Source organism: Lynx canadensis, chromosome B2 (assembly GCF_007474595.2).
Source record: "Lynx canadensis isolate LIC74 chromosome B2, mLynCan4.pri.v2, whole genome shotgun sequence".
NCBI lineage: Eukaryota > Metazoa > Chordata > Mammalia > Carnivora > Felidae > Lynx > Lynx canadensis.
Window position 1 is genome coordinate 68260278 of NC_044307.1, and position 22290 is coordinate 68282567.

Here is a 22290-nt window from a genome sequence, read left to right on the forward strand (position 1 = left end):
ATTTTGTAAGACTGCCAAACTATCTGTATTATTTTGCGTTCCCACCAGCTGTGAATGAGTTCCTGTTGCTCCACATTCTTGTCAGCATGTGCTGCTGTCAATTTTTTGGATTTTCACCATTCTAATAGGTGTACAGTGGTATCTCGTTTTAATTTACAATTCCCTAATGATGTTATGTTATCTTTCATATACTACTTGCCATCTGTACATTAAGGACAAAATATATCCTCCCATAATTCACATGTTGAGGCACTAATTTTCTTTTTTTTTTTTTTTTAATTTTTTTTTCAACTTTTATTTATTTTTGGGACAGAGAGAGACAGAGCATGAACGGGGGAGGGGCAGAGAGAGGGAGACACAGAATCGGAAACAGGCTCCAGGCTCCGAGCCATCAGCCCAGAGCCCGACGCGGGGCTCGAACTCACGGACCGCGAGATCGTGACCTGGCTGAAGTCGGACGCTTAACCAACTGCGCCACCCAGGCGCCCCTGAGGCACTAATTTTAAATGTGATTATATTTGGAGGTGGGACCACTGGAAGATAATCAGGTTTAGATGATGTCATGAAAGTAGGGCCCCCATGATGGGATTAGTGTCCTTATAAGCAGAGACCAGAGCTCTCTTTCTCTCTCTGTCCTGTAAGAACAAATTGAAAAGGCAGCATCTGCAAAGTCAGGAAGAGGGTCCTTACCAGGAACTGAATCTACCAGTACCTTGATCTTAGACTCCCCAGACTCCAAAACCATAAGAAATTAATGTCTGTTGGTTAAGCCACCTGGTCTGTGTTTTTTGTTCGTTTTTTGGGGTTTTGGTTTATTTTTATTTGTTTGTTTTTGCAGCAGTCCAAGCTAAAACAGAGTTTGGTACTGAAAGGTGGGGTGCTGCTATAACAAATACCTACAAAGAAGTGGCTTTGGACCTGTATAAAGGGTAGAGGCTGCAAGAAACTGGAGATCGATGCTAAGAATATAGACATTAAGAGTAATTCTGCTGAGACCTCAGAAAAATCTGAAGAGTCAGAAAGAAAGCTACCATCCTCTAAGAGAATGCATAAATAATCATGAACAGAATACTGGTCAAAATAATAGATGGTAAAAGCCATTCTGATGAGGTCTCAGACAGGAACAAGGAACATGTTACTTGGCAATGGAAAAAAAAAAGTGATCCTTATTATGACGTGGCAGAGAACTTGGCTAAACTGTGTTCTAGTGTTTTGTGGAAGGGTATTTTGTGAGAGATGAAACTGGATATTTAGTTAGAAGATTTCTAGGCAAAGTGTTGAAGGAGTGGCCTGGTTCCACCTGACTGCATATAGTTAAATGCAAGAAGGGAGAAATGAATCAAGCTGAAATAATGTTAAGCAAAAAGGGACCAAAACTTAAAAGATTTGGGAGATTCTCAAGGCTATCCACGTTGCAAAAAATGAGAAATGTTGTACTGAAGAGAATATTATGGGTGTGGCTGAACAACCACTAGGTAAAGCTGTTAGTGTGGGTGTGAACCATGGACGTAAGCAGCCACGCCAGCAGAAATGATACCAGTTTGAACCAAAGAGGAAAGAGTCGGGACAAAATGAAGAGGGCTGTGGGACTTCTTAGATCCTACCGGACTGATCGATAGAACCAATTCACTGGAAACATGTGCTATTATTCTTCAAAACAAGGGAAGAACTACCCCAAAGATGACTCAGAGACCATCAGGACTTCATCCTCAGTTCAAAGATGAAAAAGGGTTCAACAGGCCAGATGGCAGCAGCCAAGAAAGAGCCTTGCAGCAAGACTGACAGCCTGGTGGATCCTGAAGGCAGAGCATCAAACCAGAGGATTACACTTGAGCCTTAAAATCTAATGGTATTTGCCTTGCTAGGTTTTGAAGATGTGCTTAGAACTTGTAACCCCTTTTTTCCTCTCATTTTCTCCCCTTCCATATAAGAATATCTATGCCCTATCAGTTCCTCTACTGTATTTTGGAAGCACAAACTTCTCATCTGGTTAAATAGGTTCACAGTTGGAGAGAAATTTTGCCTCAGAATGAATGAAACTGAAGTGTCACCCATATCTGACTGAACTGATATTTAGATGAGACGTTAGAGTTGATGCTGGAATGAGCTGAGACTTTGGGGGACTGTTGGGATGGAATCAAAGTATATTTTGCATACAAGAAAAACATGAACTTGAGGAGCACAAGGGTGGAATGTATGAACTGAATTTATCCCTTCCAAAATTTGTACTGTGAAGTCCTAACCTCCAATTATGATGGCATTTGGAGGTGAGCCTTTGGGAGGTAATTATGTTTAGATGAGGGTTTTAGGGTGGGGTCCCTATGACAGGATTAGTGTCTTTAATAAAAAGAGGAAGAGAGACTAGAACTCTCTCTCTGCCCTTGTAAGGACATAGCAAGAAAGTGACATTCTGCCAGCCAGAATGAGGGTTCTCACCAGAAAATGAACCTACCAGCACCATGATCTAGGACTTCCCTGCTTCAAGGACTGTGAGAAATAATTATCTGTTGTTTCAGCCACCTAGTCTATGGTATCTTGTCATAAGAGCCCAAGTTAAGATATTGTATACTTTCCTGGGTGAGATATCTCTTCAGGTCTTTGCTCATTTTTTAATTGAGTTTTCCATTTTCTTATTGCTAAATATTAAGAGTTCCTTGCATATTTTGGATAATAGTCCTTTGTCAAATATATCTTTAAAAAATTGTTTTCCTGGGGCGCCTGGGTGGCGCAGTCGGTTAAGCGTCCGACTTCAGCCAGGTCACGATCTCGCGGTCCGGGAGTTCGAGCCCCGTGTCGGGCTCTGGGCTGATGGCTCAGAGCCTGGAGCCTGTTTCCGATTCTGTGTCTCCCTCTCTCTCTGCCCCTCCCCCGTTCATGCTCTGTCTCTCTCTGTCCCAAAAATAAATAAACGTTTAAAAAAAAAAAATTGTTTTCCTAGTCTGTGGCTTGTGCTCTCACTCTTTCGATAAATAAGAATTTAATTTACCTCAGTAAAGTACAAAAATAGCCGTTTAATTTTTATTTCTGAAACTGAACGTTTAAACTTTACATATGGATGTTCATTTTTTCTTTATAATTGGAAAAAAGGTTAAAAGCAATATATAGAAAATAGAGCCAGCATCTAATTGCAACATCTGACTGCTTTTCAAAAAACACAAAACTGCTTCATCTTGGTTTTGTCAAATTCTGATATTGAAATGTTCTCCATCAAGCTTATTTGTTTACTAACAAAACTTTGTTTAGAGAAAATTTTTTTTTAATTAAAAAAAAATTTTTTTTTAACGTTTATTTTTTTTTGAGACAGAGAGAGACAGAGCATGAACGGGGAAGGGGCAGAGAGAGAGGCAGACACAGAATCAGAAGCAGGCTCCAGGCTCTGGGCCATCAGCCCAGAGCCCGACGCAGGGCTCGAACCCACAGACCGCGAGATCGTGACCTGAGCTGAAGTCGGACGCTTAACCAACTGAGCCACCCAGGTGCCCCAAGAAAATTTTTATTCACTGCAAATATCTAGGAAAAGTTAGGCACATAAGCTAAAACACAGCTAAAAACACAGGTCTCCTAAATGAAAAGAGGCAAAGCATATGTAATTTAGCACTAGACCTATTGGGCCACAACCTTTCATTCAGGGCCTCTACATGCACAATATTCCACTGAAAGCCAAGTTTTATGATACTGAAAAGATGAGACCATTTAGAAGACAGAACTGTATTTTATTTTATTTTATTTTTTTAATGTTTATTTATTTCTGAGACAGAGAGAGAGAGAGAGAGAGAGAGACAAAGCATGAGTGGGGGAGGGGCAGAGAGAGAGGGAGACACAGAATCAGAAGCAGGCTCCAGGCTCTGAGCTGTCAGCACAGAGCCTGATGCAGGGCTCGAACTCACAAACCGTGAGATCATGACTTGAGCCGAAGTCGGTCACTCAACCGACTGAGCCACCCAGGTGCCCCAAGACAGAACTATATTTTAAAATCTGTATTAAACTTCATTAATTTTTTTTCAAATTTTTATTTTAAAAAATCTCCACACACTTTCTCTCTTTTTTAAGACTAATTTAAGGATTTAAAAAAAAAAAGTTGCCAGCTGGGCCTACTACCATTTTGTATGCCTTTGAACAAAATCCTCTCAAATCACTCTTTCAAATTAGTTTCTAGGACAAAGTAGGAAAGAAGGATCATTAGCTGTGACTAACCAAGGGTATACATTATTTATTTATTTGAACAAACATAATATGATAGAATGTTAAATCTAATCAATTATACTACAGTATATTAAAACTGAACATTTTATTGGAACCAAGAATAATTGCTGAATATTAAGTTATACTTCAACAAAATAAAGGGATAGCCAAAACATTTACATTACAATCTTTTGATTACAGTTTTCAAAATGTACAAAAAAATTGCATGTCTTTTGAGTTCAGGAAATCTGAAAGGAATTTTTAATTATTTTTTAATATTTATTTATTTTTGAGAGAGTGCATGCAAGCAGGGGAGGGGCAGAGAGGGAGACAGAGAATCCGAAGCAGCCTCTAAGCTCTGCACTGACAGATCAGATCATGACCTGAGCCAAAGTTGGATGCTTAACAGACTGAGCCACCCTGATGCCCCTGAAAGGAATTTTTTAAAAATCACTATCATTAACATATTAAGCCTTACTACACGCAAGGCATAACATATGGTACAAAGTAGATACAAAAGCAATCGTATCTTATACTTCAATACATTTTACACATTCCTTTCTATTATATACATACTGTATATCATCTGATCCTCACCAAAATTGTGTATTGTTATCTCCCTTGTATGCAAAGAGAACACATTGAGAAACCTGCCCAAAGTCATACAAATAGCAATAGCTGGTAGTAGACTAGAACCGAAGATTTCTGACTCCAAACCCAATGTTCCTCCCACTAATTTTTTCTGAAGACTCATCAGTCCTCTTTGCCTCTAGAAGACTACTTTATCAAAGGTATCACGTGAACACAAAGAAAACTACTATAAATGCTAAGTGCCAACTGAATGGTAAAGAGGACAGTGAGTACTAGGTGAACCAAAACTTTCTTAGTGAGAAGAAAAAAGAGGGGCACCTGGGTGGCTCAGTCAGTTAAGCATCCAACTTTGGCTCAGGTCATGATCTCACAGTTCGTGGGTTCGAGCCCTACCTTGGGCTCTGTGCTGACAGTGCAGAGCCTGGAGTCTGCTTCGGATTCTGTGTCTCCCTCTCTCTCTGTCCCTTCCCTGCTGGCACTCCCTCTCTCTCTCTCAAAAACAAATAAACATTTAAAAAAAAAGTGAGAAGGAAAAAGACTTTGAACTGAGCCATTAAAAAAAAAAGTAAAAAGAAAAAAAAACATTTATACAAGTGAAAGAGGGGGAATAGAGAAGCAAGAAAATAGAGAGCACAGACACTATAAACACTTAATACACACTGTCTGTTAAAAACTACAATAGTCCTGGCAAAGTCTGTTTTTATTCTCCTTATTTTAACCTAGGAAACTGTTATTTAGGAAAGTTCAAGAATTTTCACAAGATTACCCTGTTAGGAATGATGAGCAAGAATTTGAACCCAGCTCTGCTTTTCTCCAAAATCTATGTTCTTTTCACCCTAGTAGGAAAGTAGGGTGCACTGTGTGAGTGACAGAAGTAACAGGGGTACAATAAGGCAGCAGGGTATCCTTAGAGCACTGAATAATATATTTTCAAGTATTTAAAATGTTTTATTAATAGGTAATATATCACTATAGACAAATTCCTGTCAAAAATGCTCACCAGATAAAGGGAGTAAAGGAAAGAAATAAACATCCATATTTAAATTATTTACAGCCTCTTAAAAGCAGTTGAATGATTTTTTTTTAGGTTCAGTCACTCCATTTTAATCTTTTCTGAAGATTACTTTTTAAAAAATCAAAAGCTTAATTCTAAACTTACAGCTACAAAACAATTTAGTCCTTTATATCTTAATCACACTGTATGGATCATATGAAATCTGTTATATGTTTCTATAAATTAGAGAAGTAGGAACCACAGACAAGGATTTTACTACTAATTCAATCAGTAAGTTTCAATCTCACACTTGGAAATGATACATTGATGAAGTAGGTAATAAATAATATAAATTATGTTTGAAGAAAGGACAGCAATATCAAAACTAGCTTATTAATTCCCAAATGTCTTCTCCATGCCAATACATCCTTAACCTTTTACAGAAAAATTGAGATTCAGAGGTTAAACAGCTGTTATGTAACCATATTAGTTTCTTAGGGCTGCTGTAACAAACAGCCATAAACTGGGTGTCTTAGAACAAGAGAAATTTACTCTCTCACAATTCTGGAGGCTAGAAGTCTGAATTCCAGGTATCAGCAGGGCAATGCTCCCTCTGGGACTCTGGGTAGATTCCTTCCTTGCCTCCTTCTAGCTTCTGGTGGTGACCATCAATTCTTGGTGTTCTTGGACTTGCAGCTGCATCACTCCACCTCTGCCTCAGTTGCTGCATGATTCTCCCTATGTCTGTGTCTTCACATCACCTTCCCTCTATGCACATCTGTCTGTTCGCATAAGGTCACCAGTCATATTGCATAGGAGCCCACTCAAATGACCTCATGTAACTTGATTACATCTTACTCTATTTCCAAATAAAGTCACATTCACAGGTTCTAGGAGTAGGATTTCAACATATGTTTTGGGGGGGACAAGATTCAATCCACAACAGTGATAGGTTCATATCTGTCCAGCTCCAAAGTTGCTGTTCTTTCCATTACACTGCACTGCTGCTGCCTATAACCCTGAACAGCATGCACCACAGGACAATTTACAAATATGGAAGTCAATTAAAAAAAAAAAATTAAAATATTTATTTATTTTTGAGAGACAGCGCATGAGCGAGGGAGGAGCAGAGGGAGACGGAGACATGGAATCCCAAGCAGGCTCCAGGCTCTGAGCTGTCAGCACAGAGCCTGATGTGGGGCTCAAACTCACCAATCGTGAGATCATGACCTGAGCCGAAGTCACACACTTAACCGACTGAGCCACCCAGGCACCCCAGAAATCAATTTTAAAGTCATTCATTGTATTTTCAAATAAAATTGGTTATCAATTGTGAATACACCACTGTTTTAAACAGTGCTACCAAATCTTCATACTTTGCAACTAAAATATAGATTAAAAACAACTTTGCTATGATAAGTAGATATTGTAGGGGCCAAGGGCAGGCAGCCCCAAGATGGGTCACTTTGGCATGAACATTATTTTAAGTTAAAAGCAATCAAAACCCAGCAGATTGAGGAAATGCCCTTCACTTCCCCCTCAAATGCTTACTTATACCAGGAAGAGAGCCTTAACAGAGATTCCTCTTTACCTAAGAAACTTACCTACACAACAGGGCAACCTTTGCTTTCCCAACACCTCCTTTCACCTTCCTGCTAACGGTTTTTTTCTCCTTTGTATCCTCAGACCCCTATTCCTCTCCTTCGCTCATATATAAACATCATGTTGCTTGACTGCTGGGATTTCGATGACTGTATGCATTCCCTGTAGTATATTATCAAATTTTATTTTCTCTTGTTAATCTGTCTCATGTCAATTTGATTCTTAGTCCAACTAGAAGGACCCTGAAGGGTAGCAGAAATTCTTCCTCCCTGACAATATAATCCCAGGACCATCTTAACTTTTAGAGTTTGAAATAGAATTTTATAATACAAAGTTTTTATATATGGCATTTAATCCATTTCTACCAACAAAAAAAAAATTACTTTCAACAAAGTTTTAGTGTATACCTTAAAAGTCTTACTAAGGTATCAAGTTACAAAAATTGCCTAGGAAAAACTAATGAAAAGGGCATTGCTAATTATGCTCCAACCTATATAATAGGGTAGATTAAAGGAACAGACAAACTAATATGAATAAAGCAGGCCTTTCTATTTTGAGGAAATACATGATCACCTCTATATAAAATACTGTTTTTGTATAGTCATACAACTGATGTCCAAACATTAGTGGCTTTTACCTATGTCTCAAGCGCTATTTTCTGACAATAACCTCATGCTACCTTGTATCATGTGGCATCCATTATATTCCCCTCTCTAAATTGTCACTGGTCTTATCTCTACCCCCAGTCCCATTTTATTTTCATAGACGTTGAGTTCACTTGGTTGTGTTTCTTCCTTCCTACTTGGAACTCTTAACCATCTCTATTCAAATTTATGGTGATCTTTTGAAAATTAACTCATACATATATGATTTTTTAATCCTTTTTGGTTGTGCTTCCCTAAAAATTTGACTTAAAAAAAAAATCAATACTGATGATTCATTGAATCCCTTAATGTTACACCCAACTGTTTTCGTTTGATATCTGTAAATGGTACTGAAAAAGGACTTCAACTACCTCCATTTTGACCTCAGTCTGTACTTTCTAATTGATTAAGTTCTTTCCAGCTTATCTCTTAACTCAAGCAAAAGACCCTCTGGGAAAGCATCCCCGAGATGGGAACTGAAACGACCCCCCTTTAAGCAATAAGGAGTGCCCTGAGCAAGCAAGAGTCTGTAAGACTGACTCCAAGACAATGACTGCCCAGACCTTTACTGCCCACCGGCATGTATCCACTGACCTTTGTCCCACATTTTCCTTATAAAAATTTTTTTAGGGGCGCCTGGGTGGCGCAGTCGGTTAAGCGTCCGACTTCAGCCAGGTCACGATCTCGCGGTCCGGGAGTTCGAGCCCCGCGTCAGGCTCTGGGCTGATGGCTCAGAGCCTGGAGCCTGTTTCCGATTCTGTGTCTCCCTCTCTCTCTGCCCCTCCCCCATTCATGCTCTGTCTCTCTCTGTCCCAAAAATAAATAAACGTTGAAAAAAAATTTTTTTTTAATTTTTTTAATGTTTATTTATTTTTGAGAGAGAGAGAAAAACAGAGAGAGAGTGGGGAGGAGCGGGGGGGGGGGGGGGGAGGACATGGAGTCCAAAGCAGGCTCCAGGCTGATAGCACAGAGCCTGATGAGGGGCTTGAACTGAGAAACCCCAAGATCATGACCTGAGCTGAAGCCAGACGTTTAACTGACTGAGCCACCCAGGTGCCCCCACATTTTCCTTATATAAACCTAGAAGTATTTTCAGCACTTTCGGAAACTAGTCCACTATCTCCCCAGTGTTGATCACACTAAAATAAATTGCTCTCTTTTTTCACCACCACTCATTTTTCTGTCTTTGGATTTTGTCAGCAGCCACTGACTGAACCTGATCTATTTGGGACCCCTGGAGCCAGGTGCTCTTGCACCCCTGTGCCCTGGCTAAAGCATCACCATTGTCCCAGGCATCTAAACTCAAAATCTCAACTTTGGCATTAGCCCCCAAGTTCTGCAAATTCTTCCTTAACAATATATTTAGCATCCATGAATTTGACTCTCATTGCTTCCGCTACAGATCAAACTTGAGACCTCATGCTAATTTTTTTAAAGGAAGGGGAAAAAATTACATTATAGCTTCTAAAAAATTAAGTAAAAATAAGTCACAAAATTTTTTTCAAAACTAAATATAATCAGGGGCACTTGGGTGGCTCAGTTGAGAGTCCAACTCTTGATTTCAGCTCAAGCCATGATCTCATGAACCATGAGATCAACCCCACCATAGGACTCTGCACTGACACTGTGGAGGCTGCTTGGGATTCGCTCTCTTTCCCTGTCTCTCTGACCCTCCTGCCACCCGTCCCCCTCAAAATAAATAAATAAACTTAAAAAGAAAAAAAAAAAACTAAATATAATCGTATATAATGTGAGACCTGAGAGCTGAGAACAACAGCCAACTTAGTGTATTGATGAACAATGTTATTAGATGCTCTAATGTCATATAATCATCCTTAAATAAATTTCAATTAATTTTAGAAATCAAACTACAAATCCATGTAACTGGTAGTTGGTCTTTGGCTTCCAAATTTTCAGAACTAATATGTATACAACAGCACTTACTTTTAAAATAAATCCCCCCAAAAAAATCTGTGTTGGTGTGCAGAGCAGTGAGTGTATTTTATGCCATTGTTAAAATCATGCACCCCCCTCCCTCGCTGCAACATTTGCCAATCAACTTGTTTGCTAAATTTTCGGCACTATCTAGATACTGTTCAACAGGCAAATGTGTTTTGCCTTTAGATATAGATGGATGTAGAGAGCAAAATGGAGTTTCTTATGACAAGCAGGAGCCTGTGTCAAGCAATTATGCAAGTAGTTAAAGGTACTGCAGCTAGGAGATATCGCCAGGACCAGCATCAGCTGACACCCCAGAACTGATAACAAGCAGAACCAGAGGAGATATGCAGGGGCCCAAAACTGATTAAATTCCTTTAAAAGGGAGAGGATTTTTGCAGCAAAATGTCACTCTTTAGACTTGACCTCTATGTCTGACCACTTAAAAAAGGCAACTGCCACCGAAGGCTCTGCCTGATTATCTCTGAACAGAACTGAGATCCTTCGCTGCTTGAACATAATAAGCAGCAAGTGCCCAGAGCTGACCTGGACCAGATGAGGTCTTATCTCAACTGCGCATCCACAGACTGACTTTTTAACTTCCTATACCCTTCTGTTATCTTGTTTGTTGTATGGCTTATCTTATGTTCTGCTCTGTGTGCTGTGTAAGAAGTCAGGTTTAATCACATGGTGAAATGACACTGAGTTTGGAATCCTGAACCTGCTTTATAATTGTGATTAACTCTGTTCTATTATTGAATAAAGCTGAGATTGTGGAAAGAGACAACTCATGTGTGTGCCGTCATAGGGTGCTCTTGACAATGGATATCATATCATACAAATTTCATCTTCTACTCTATAACATTTTCCTTGGCTAATTTCAAGAATTCCTTCAGAGCCACAGTACCATTCAGATGATCAATAAACTGTTTTAAAATTTCTTGATTGTACTTATTCGGTTTAATTAATTTGTTCATTAAAACGTCTTACCCCCTATTAGATGCCAAGCATTGTGCCACAGGATGGAAAAACATAATGGAAAAATACACTATTCATACTACAAAAAAATTTAGACTAGTGAAATAGAAAGTCATGTTAATAATTACAGGATATAATTTGATAATGTTATGTCAGGCCATAAGCTAGTACTTATGGAACCTGAGAAACATATATATCAGGTGGGAAAAGGGAGGAACCAGGCACACTTTCCACAGTGTTGACAGAAATGAAATTTGAAACAAATGGCAGAATAAGAAAAGGAAGGACATTTCAGGTAGACCTGGCAGCATGCCACATTCCAGAAACTACAGTAGTCTGCTATGGCTAGAGCAAAGGGTCGGGGAGTGGTAGGAGGTGAGGTTAGAGAATAGAGAAGTATTTATGATAGCATAAAGAAAATTACATTCGTTAAGGGGTCTGAACATTAGCCTGAATACTAGAGGGGGCCATAGGAGAAACTTTAAGCAAGAAAATGAAATATTAACTAGTCTTTTAAAAAGTTCACCCTGCTAAAGAAAATACCAGACTAGGGCGCCTGGGTGGTTTAGTCTGCTGAGCCTCTGACTCTTGATTTCAGCTAAGGTCAAAATCTCACAGTTCATGTGATCAAGCTCTGTGTCGGGCTCTGCGCTGACAGTGAGGAGCCTGTTTGGGATTCTCTTTCTCCCTTTCTCTCTCTGTCCTCGTCCCACTCCCCCCTCAAAATAAAGTAAACATTTTTTTAAAACAAGGAAAAGAAAATATCAGACTAGAAGCAAAGAAAACAGAATGTCACTGCAACAATCCAGGTGGGAAATGTTGAGAACACAAACTAAGAAAAGGGCATTGGAAATGAGGAAAAGACAGATTCAAGATACATAAAGTAGAATCTAGAATCTACAGAACTTTAGTACCTAGAGATGGGATGATGACAAATAAGTTTAGTTTGACTTCCAGGATTTCTGGTGTGGAAAAACCCGGTAGATGGTGACGGCATTCACTGTAAGGCAGGTGCACCATGCTTTTTATGTTGCTAATACAAAGGTCAGCTCTCAACACTCCCTTCATATGAACTAGCAGCAGCAGCACTGGGCATTGCTGTTCACCTACTCTTCCTCAAAACCGGTTTCCAGGACACCACACTTACCTTGTTTTTCTCCTACTTCACTGGCTGCTCCTTTCCAATCCCCTTAGCTGTTCGTCCCCATCGCCCCAACCTCTATACACACTGGAGTGATTCAGGGCTGTCTAGATGCTCTCACTTTTCTTTGACCTATAACCACTCTCTTGACTTCATTTTATCTTGTCTTTACATATCATCGGTGTTAATTAACCTTCAAAATATGTAACCAAAGTATTAACCTTCCCCCTAGACTCTTATATTCAATTGCCTGCTCATTATTTCCAACTTGGATGTCTAAAAGGCATCTCATCCTAGCAAGTCAAAAATGGAACCCTTTTTTTTCAGCCTCTCACACTCACACCCTTAGTACTACACCAAAACTTCCTCTATAGTCTTCCGCCATCTCAATAAACTACAACTCCATTCTTCCAAAGTAGGTCAAAATATCTTAAAGTTATCTTTGATTCTATAATTTCTCTCACAACCACCCCCACAAGTCTACTACCTGAGAAAATTCTATTAACTCTATTTTCATAATATATCCTAAATCTAACTGCTTTTCACTGCAACCATTCTACTGTGGCCACCATCATCTCCTGCTTGAATTACTGCAATAGACCCTTATCTCGTTTCCCTGTGCAGGAGCCAAGGGCAAGCTGCTCCAAGATGGGTCACTTTGGCATAAAGATTACTTGGAGTTAAAAGGCCATCAAAACCCAGCAGATTCAGGAAAAGGTCTTTACTTCCCCCACAACTGCCTAAAAATAATTTAAATAGAGGACCTGCTACAGGAAGAGAGCTATCATCATAGATAACTACATTATACTATGAACTACATATGGTAGACAGGGAGGAACCTACCAAGGCCTGTTTGATCAAAGTCTTCTATGCCCTATTGTTTCTGAATGGCCCAGCAAACATTTGTTTACCAAACAATTATGTCCCTGTGAACTACATTTCTTCCCTTTAAAGTTCCAAGCTTCTATCCCTTCTCCTTAGTTTATTATGACACATATATCTCATTTTGCCTGTTTTTGGAATTTCCATATCTGTATGGATTCTCCACATGTACACTGTTAAATTGGGTCATCTCATGTCAGTTTGATTCTTAGTCCAGCTAGAAGGACTTTGAAGAAGACAGGACACTCTTGCTTCCCCCAAACCCACTTCTACTCTTATCCCCACAGGTAATATTCTCCATATCATGGCCAGAATGACTCTTTTAACCATAAGTAAGATCATGTCACCAATCTGTGTGAAACTTTTCAATAGCTTCCAAAATCCTTATCCTTACCCATATGATGTGCATCCCATTACTATACCACTCAAACCCTATCTTCTGCTATTCTTTCCCACTTCTCACTCTACTCCAGCCACATTGGCCTCTCTGCTGTTCCTCAAACATCCTATTAAACACACTCTTCAAGACTTTTGCTCTTACTATTTCTTCTGCCTGGAACATCCTTCCCTCAGTTATCAATATGGCTCATTCCCTGACTTCTTTCAGATCTTTATTCAAATACCACTTTACTGAGGCCTTCCCAGACTATTCTATTTAAAATTGTCAATCATTCTTCAACCCTTCCTATTCCCTTTCCTTCCTTTATTTTTCTTCATAGCATTTTACATCCAACTATCCAATATACTTCAGATACGATAAATTAAGGAGCAAATTAATGAAAGATAAGAATGGACATTATCAACAAGTGTGGACCCTTCTTTTCAAACAGACTGTGGAGAAAAAAAAGAATACAGACCAGCAACTACAGGAATGAAAACAAAGGGTAAGAGTGCTAGGATATGAATTCTAGCTACGTGATTAAGCAAACGACTTAATCTCAGAGTTAACATCCCCTTCTTAAAAAAAAAAAAAAAAAGTAATAATAACATTACCATGTATCACTATATCAAATGACACATGGATGTAAAATTTTTAGCAGGGTAAACACTCAAAGTTAAGTCATTAATATTTTTATTACTACACAGAATTAAGATAGGACTTTTCATTTTTTAAGAGGTAGAACTAGAACACACTTACATGTTGAACAGAAAAGGAAAAAAGAGAGTCTGAAGAAAATAAGAGGGAGGTAATGATATTCAATATTCCTTCTATTAACATATTTTTAAAAAATTTATCAACAAAGTGATATACCTGATTTGCATTTCACATATAAACCAACACATAATGGCTTTTACTATGAAATCAAGTTCAACTCACAACTATAATCAATATAAAAATGCAATCTATTTTTCAGTGTCTAAACTACTAGACTCATACAAGATGATTTAGCTCCATCTAGCCAACATATTACTACCAGACAAATCTTCCTATATATAGCCCCCAATTTTGCAGAGACTCCTAACATCCTCCAACCTCAATCTCTGTGCTACCTTTCTTCCATAGTTGAAAACTCAATACTAACTATGGAGAACAAACTGATGATTACCAGAGGGAGGGGTGGGTGGGGTGGATGGGTGAAATAGGGGATGGGGATTAAAGAGTATACTTATCATGATGAGCACTGAGTAATATATAGACTTGTTGAATCACTATACTGTACACCTGAAACTAATAAAACACTTTATGTTAACTACACCAAAATTAAAAATCTTAATTAAAACACACACACACACCCACACACACAAACACACACACACACAGGGGCGCCTGGATGGCTCAGTCAGCTGAGCATCTGACTCTTGGTTTCGGCTCAGGTCATGATCTCGTGGTTTCATGAGTTTGAGCCCCACATCAGGCTCTGTTCTGGCAGGGCAAAGCCTGCTTGGGATTCGTCTCTGTCCCTCTCTCTCTCTGCCCCTCCCCCGCTTGCGTGTGTCTGTCTCTCTCAAAATAAACTTTAAAAAAAAAGAAAAGCAATTTCTCTAAAAACAAAACACACACACACACACACACCAATCTTGTTATCAAAATAAAGACCACATTTCCAGCCTCTAGCCTCCCTTATAGTCATGTGGTCTTGTTACTAAGTGGAGGAGTACGTGGCAGCTTCCATGAACCTTCTTTAGAAGGCCTATCCCTTTGTTCTCTATCCCTTCTTTCATACCTCTGTCTGGAAAAGGATGTGACAACAGAATTTTCTCCTCCATTCTGGCCTGTCAGCACGGGATCCAATCCCTAAGAATGGCAGAGCAGTAAACTAGACAGAATGAGGACCCAGTAAAACAACCTCTACAACTAGCCAGAAACCAAGTTTCTAAGGGATTTTTACATGAGAATGAAAATCTTAATTCCTCATTGTTGAACCCAATCCTAATGGATACACACTGTATCAATCACTGTCACTTCCCTAGTTCAATATACTCATTATCAAATACTCAAGTCTATCCACAACCTAGCACTGGGTTATTTGCCCTTATTCCGATTTTCTCTATACATTTTGATTTCCTGTCACTACATCTCTGTTCATATTAACCTTCTTTCTTGGAAGGCATCCAACCTCCCATTTAGAAGTGTTATTTATCCTTCCAGTTCCAGCTCAAAGCCCACTTCCACCACAAACCTTTCCATGGTTATTAAAGACAGATGTGATCTTATCTTCCTTTGAAATATTAAGGCATATTCTATTTGTGCCACTCAGCTAGCAATGCTTAGTTTTCCTTTTAGGTGTATAATCTCATCTACCCGCCCCCTCCCCCCACCCATCCCAAAAGATTCTAGGTGCCTTAAGACAGGCTCTCTGCATGAGCAAAAAAAAAAAAAAAAAAAAAAAAAAAAATTAAGAGGCCCTGTCCAAACATTTTTCTAACATTCACTATATCCAGAACAGCACTTTGTGTACAGAATGTGCTCAATATCAATTAAAACTCCTGATAAATTTAATTCAGCCTATAGAGTTTTTACCACCAAAACCCATTATGTCCTTTATCAGCTAAAATTCAAGGGTAGCCTGTCCTAATGTCCAGATTGTAATAAAATCTGTTGGATATAAACACAGTTTGTGAACATGGGAGTGTAGCTATCTCCTTCAGATACTAAGTTCATCTCCTTTAGATATATGCTCAGTAGTGGGACTGTGGGATCCTATGGTAGTTCCTTTTTTAATTTTTTGAGGATCTTCCATAAAGGTCGTACCGATTTACATTCCACTGAGTCCCTTTTCTCTACACCCTCTCCAACACTTGTCATTTCACATCTTTTTGTTAAGAGAGTGGACCTTAAGTGTTCTCACCAAAGTGTTTACACTAAAAAAAAATTTTTTTTAAACACATAACTGTAGGTGACAGATGTGCTTATCAGCTTGATTATGGTGATCATTTCACAATGTACACATATATATATCAAACCATCACACTGAACACCTTAAAACATACAATTTTTATTTGTCAACTATATACCTCAATAAAGGTAGGGAAAAGGTTTATACTAAAGACAATAGTCCATAACTTATCCTAGAAAGAAAGAGGCTACTGGGGGAAGAGGAACTACATACAGTTCCCCTATTTTAAAAAGTTAATATTAAATGTCAAAAGCATACAAAGCACAGTACAGAATACAATGATAAACTGTAGACCTGCCCATTAGCTTAAATACAAAACACAAAGAATCAGAGGTAAAACAGAACAACAGATGTAGATGACTAGATTAGTTTAAGAGTTATCATATTTCTCAGCTTTGTTTTGCTACCACTATAATTGTTCCTCTAAATCAAACTTCCACTTCTTCTTAGTAATTCTAAAAATACATCCTATTCCTAAGAAACAAACTGAATTTAATGTGCTGGGAAAGGTGGAATTTGAAGGACATGCAGTATTTCCACTATATAAGGAGGACTGGAAAACTTCCATTTTTGAATGTGAATTTGTCTTAAAGGAAATCAATGTTAAGACCTAAACAGGTCACCCAACAAAATGCTGAGTAATAAGGTAAATCATTGTAGGTACTAATTAGATTAATTTTTTTTAAATGGCATTTTAAGTACCCCTTTGAACTAATAATTACATGCTAAAGAATTTATCTGAAATCCTTTCTTCAAAGTAAAAATTTCAAAAGCAATTTTTTTTTACCTTGCTTGAACTTAATCTGACTGTGACAAAAAAAATGGAAAATGATAGCACCAGAGTCAAGATTAATGTAAAGTTTAGCTAAGGTATTACATATCTATTAAATGTGTACAAAGAAGACTGAACACAAGCAATTATCAGGGATCATTATACCTACCTTGAAAGATTACTGAGGACTAGAATGTATAAATTAAACACTGCTATTTTTGTAACAAATGCTAAATTTGCCTGTATGTTTCTTTAAAACTTGAAGTCAAGGGCAGGAAATTCTTTTCTGTAAAGGGCCAAAAAGTAAACACTCTGGACTTTGCAAATCAAGAAGCAAGGTCAAGGATATTATGTAGGTTCCTATATAACAAAAGAAAACAACTTTGCACAAATTTTTATTGATGAAATTCAAAATATAATAATAACAATGGCATACAGTATTTTGGTAATACAGGTCTACTAATAAGAATGCAATTATTTGGGGGAGGGAGGGGTAACATTTCATGTAAGTGACGTCCAAAATTAGTGTTCCCTATCATCAAATCAATTGCAATTGTTCATCTATAAAACCATTCATTCTCAGTTCTTGAGCTTTACAAAATGGTCTGGGCCAGCCATATTTACTTTGTCATATCTTGCTCTAAGTACTAAAGTTACTTGAGAAACAAATTAAAACACTACAAACTTCTTAATTTCCAAGAGTCAGCTTCTAAGCAGCTGCAATTCATTTGAATATCAAAATTTTAAACTTAACATAAAGTGCCTTATCTCTAACAATCATTTCTACACAGCAACTTATTCCTCCTTGACTCTTAGCTGTAAGTTAAGCATACACAAAGAATAATAATAATGCAGAAGAGAAATCTAATCATCGTAAAAATCTTATTATGTAAGAATCCAAGTTACACAGGAGTACAAACAACAGATAAAAATATTTTTATCAGAAATTAGGGAAACAGAAAATAACCAGAATTAAATAATTGAGGGCAGTAAATGACATAAGATAAAGTAGAAAAGAGGTGGAATTTCTCTATCAAACATGCTGGCAGCAAGGGCATAGTGGGTGGGAGGGGTCCTATTCCACTAAAAGTTAATGAAAACATTAACTTGAACCTTTTGGCAATATTAACTTGAAGTAAATAGTTTTTAAATTTACTCTGAATATTACTTTGAAAAATGTGTTCATCTGATTCTAACCATTAATTTAAAACAATATAACTTCACACTGATAAATACCTTTGCAAAAGTTAAGAATATTTCATTACCTTTCTCAGGTTAACTCTATTCAAGAAATATCTCAGCCTCACCAACAAGGTCCCAAGACTAGAAAATCATTATGTTTGCCATAAAAGTATGTGACTGACTCCTACAACTGCCAAATTAAAGGAAATATTCATTCCTTGCTGCTAATATTAAATGAAGATATTAAACCTTAGTGTTGAGATATTAAATATTTAAAATATTTTCTTATGAATGATAAAATTAACAACTTTAGTTTTCTAACAACTTCATTGAATTAGATGGTGGAAAATCTAAAACCCAACTAAACAAGATATACAAACCTAACAGGATGGAGCTGGGAAGATAATACTGCCACATAGAAGCATTAAAATTTAAAAATATCTTTTCTATACCCTTTTCAGGGGAGTCCAATGTGCTCTGTAAGAGTAATTTTTTAAGATAACATTTCTGGGAGAAGGGTAAAGACCCATCGATTTTTGTGTCTCAAAAATATGGATTTCTGATCTTATCAGCACTTTAAGCTAAATTACAAAAGCATTCTTATTTGACAAGTCTCCTCTGGCCTAGTAATTTGATGTAATACAGCAAAGAAAGTTCTTAAAATTTCAAAATTGAGGGGTGCCTGGGTGGCTTAGTCGGTTAAGTGTCCCACTGCAGCTCAGGTCACGATCTCACGGTTCATGGGTTCAAGGCCCACGTTGGGCTCTGCACTGACAACTCAGAGCCCGGAGCCTGCTTCAGATTCTTCATCTCCCTTTCTCTGCCCCTGCCCCACTCACACTTTGTCCCTCGCTCTCAAAAAGAAATAAACATTAAAAAAAATTTTTTTTTAATTTTCAAAATTGAGGAAATAAGCTAAAGAGGTGTGAACAACTTACAGTGTAGAGACTGGCAAGAACTTCTCATTACCCATTTACTTTTAATAACCCTCAACATATTTTAACCTAAACTAGTGGCTAACAAAAGGTGGAGAGCTGGCAGAAACAAGCATGTATGTTTTGGGAATGTTCCCTAGTTTTTCTAATATTTCACATTGGTTCTAGTCCAGAACCAATTTTCTACATATTTAACAGCCAAATTAATTTTTAAAATTCTATTTACACAACTATCAGCATTGGTACAAAATTCCTAATCATTACCAATTTTCATTTCATCTGGTTCTAAAGGTGATACAATTCAAATATGCAGCATTTTTAAAACTCATGTTAAAGCTCGAAGTCATAGATTTTTAGAGTTGAACAGCATTTCAGAGATCTAGTCTGAATCTTTTGATTCTTCAAGAAAAAGAAACTGCGACTCAAAAGTATGCCTATGATCACAATCTAGAGAGTAACAGAGCTGAGACCTCAACTCTAATGCCTTGAATCTTCAGTGCCCTTTTCATCAGACCAAGGCGCAGGAGACTCCTCAGCCCCCCGTGATTCAGAATCACATATATGAGAGAGCTAGTTAAGAAATTTCCATTTCAACAACTGCTTACTTATTTCAGAACCCAAAAGTTTTAAAGAAAGTAAATATTTATTTTCATAGTATATTAAACATTAACAGAAGTTAAGTTCTGATAATTTAGCAAATACCCATCATATAAAATTCCAAATTATTGCTACTTTCATCTTATTATCTTAAGTTTAAGTAAAATGATCAAATTTCTAACGTTAAATTCTTTTCTTCTACTTAACTACAAACATTGCAGTAGGATTCTAGTGTAGTGTACAAGATCAAGGCTGGGAATCAAGACATCTAGGTTTTTGTCTTAATTTTACAACACTCTGATAGCTTAGTGACAAATATCAATCCCTCTGACTCCATTTCTCATCTCCTGATCAGTGATTATCATATTGAAAGGAACTACTTATTGTAAAAACTTAGTGCCAGGAATATTACCTATATTGTTTCTAATTCTCGTATTTTAGAAGAGAGGCATCATTCACCTATTTTACAGGTGAGGAAACTTAGGCTTGGAGAGATTAAATTTTCCAAGAAACTGAGCTACTTAGTTAGTAGATGAGCTGGAATTTAACCCTACCTCTGCCTAACTCCAACCTAGAGCCCATGGGTCCTTGCATTACACTGTTTTTGCTCAGATCCTAATATGTGTGATCCTACTGTGGTTGGGTGAACAAGTACTATCTACATATGCAGGACACTTAGGGAGGTAAAAAGGATAAAACAAAAATACATGCTGAAGAAACATACTGTAGCACTTTCTCCTGTTACTAAACAAAAATGAATTTTTAGTAAAACATTTAAAAACTATGCTATTGATACTATTCTTATTAGTATTATTAACATCAAAGTGAACACTGTACAATTAAAAGACAAACGGATTTTGCTTTTAGAAGTAACATCGTAAATTATACCATAAAATAGGTATCTTTGTTCCTATTCCATTAATCGAAATAAAATTACTCTGAAAGACCCATTAAATCACATGCACATATTTAAAGTATTTAATGAAATTAGGAAAAAAAATGGCATAACCTAACAGAACAGAAGGAATCATGAGAAGATACCAGTTCTTGCCCTTCCAAACAGATAACTATACCCTTCGATATACAAGAGAATGGGCAGATTTTAATACAGGGCATCTCTACAAAGCATTTACATTCCACTATCAACCTATCTTCACCACTGCAGATAGATGAAGATACTATGATACGGCTCCGACAGTCAAGATGCTTTCCCAAGTTTCTATGTCATGTTTATAACAGTAAAATGTTCAGTAGATAGTGTACAACTAATTCTCTGCGTATAGCCCTTGACTCTTCCAAATTTAAATTCGGGGGGGGGGGTACTAGAGCGATGTATTTCACAGTGATTAAGCGTAGCTTAAAAGCAAACCAGAATTGAAGATTCTGGTTACCTTTAACCTATATCATGCCTTACAAGTAAGAGCATTTATTAGCCCCAAATGAAAACTTCTGTGCGCACTTCGGTTACGTGTCCGAATATGTGACCTGATAACACGACAACTTTACATAAAAATCATCAATACCTCTATGACTCTGGCTCCTTTCCTAACAATGGCCAACGTGTTAATCTCTGTAATCCCTACACGAGTAATGACTCTGACCACATCAGTTCTTCCGGAGTTACATCCAGATCTAACTTCTCCTCCTCCCCCCTTTTTTTAAACCTCCGTTGGAGGCGAAAACCCCGACCGAACCACACAAACCGCGCACTGAAGGGGCGGGCGTTCTTCACCTGACCCACTCCCTGCATTAAACATCCATTCCGTCCGTAACCCTGTAAATCGCAAGAGGAAACTCGGACAAAACTGCAAATATAGAAAACAACACAGAAAGAAAAAGAAGAAACAGAAGAGAGGGAAGACGCGGGGGAGGGCGGAGCCCGCCTGTCAACCTCCAGGGAGCTGAGGTTGGAGTGGAGCGGACCGGGAGGACCCCGCTCCAGAGCAGCGCCAACTCCCACCGCCGCTCCCTCCCCTCACCTCGATCTCGCGGATGTTGTTGGAGGTGACGAAGATGCCGATGCCAATGGGGATGAAGATGAGGCCGATGATGAAGAAGGTAGGTAGCACCGTGCCAGCCGTAAGAATGGGCTGCCAAGCCGGCAACCGTTGCTGTTTGAAGGCCGTGTTATCCGGCCTCCGGTTCTTAGCGGTGCCCCCAGGAGCACACGGGGGCCCACCATCCACTTCATCCTTCGCGTTATAGTTCATCGCCATCGACCCCCACGGCGCGGCTCCGCGAAACGCAGGTGGACCACCCAGGGGACCCGCCTGCTGACCCTGACAGAAGACGCGCAGGCGCCGCCGCCGCCGCCACCTCCTCTGTAAAGGCGGAAGAGGCGGGACACCCTTCCGCAGACTGCCGCCGACCGGAAGCGGGAGTCGGCTGGGGACGCCAGAGGGAGGGAGAGAGGAAGGAGGGAGAAGACTGAGGGACAAGGGGAGGGGAAAGGGGAGGACGGTAGAAGGGGGAGGGAAGAGGCGGACGCACCCTGATCATCTGCCCTGTGACGAC

At 38.6% G+C, this 22290-nt stretch overlaps 1 protein-coding gene across 1 annotated transcript in view; it reads right to left on the reverse strand.

Annotated features, from left to right (window-relative positions):
- TMEM30A (transmembrane protein 30A) overlaps positions 1-22290 on the reverse strand; it is a 39294-nt gene extending 17004 nt beyond the window's left edge. Inside the window, 2 exon segments of the mRNA XM_030315855.1 lie at positions 21756-22103; positions 22105-22290. Coding sequence (XP_030171715.1) covers positions 21756-22103; positions 22105-22275 — 519 coding nt within the window. The 5' untranslated portion in view covers positions 22276-22290.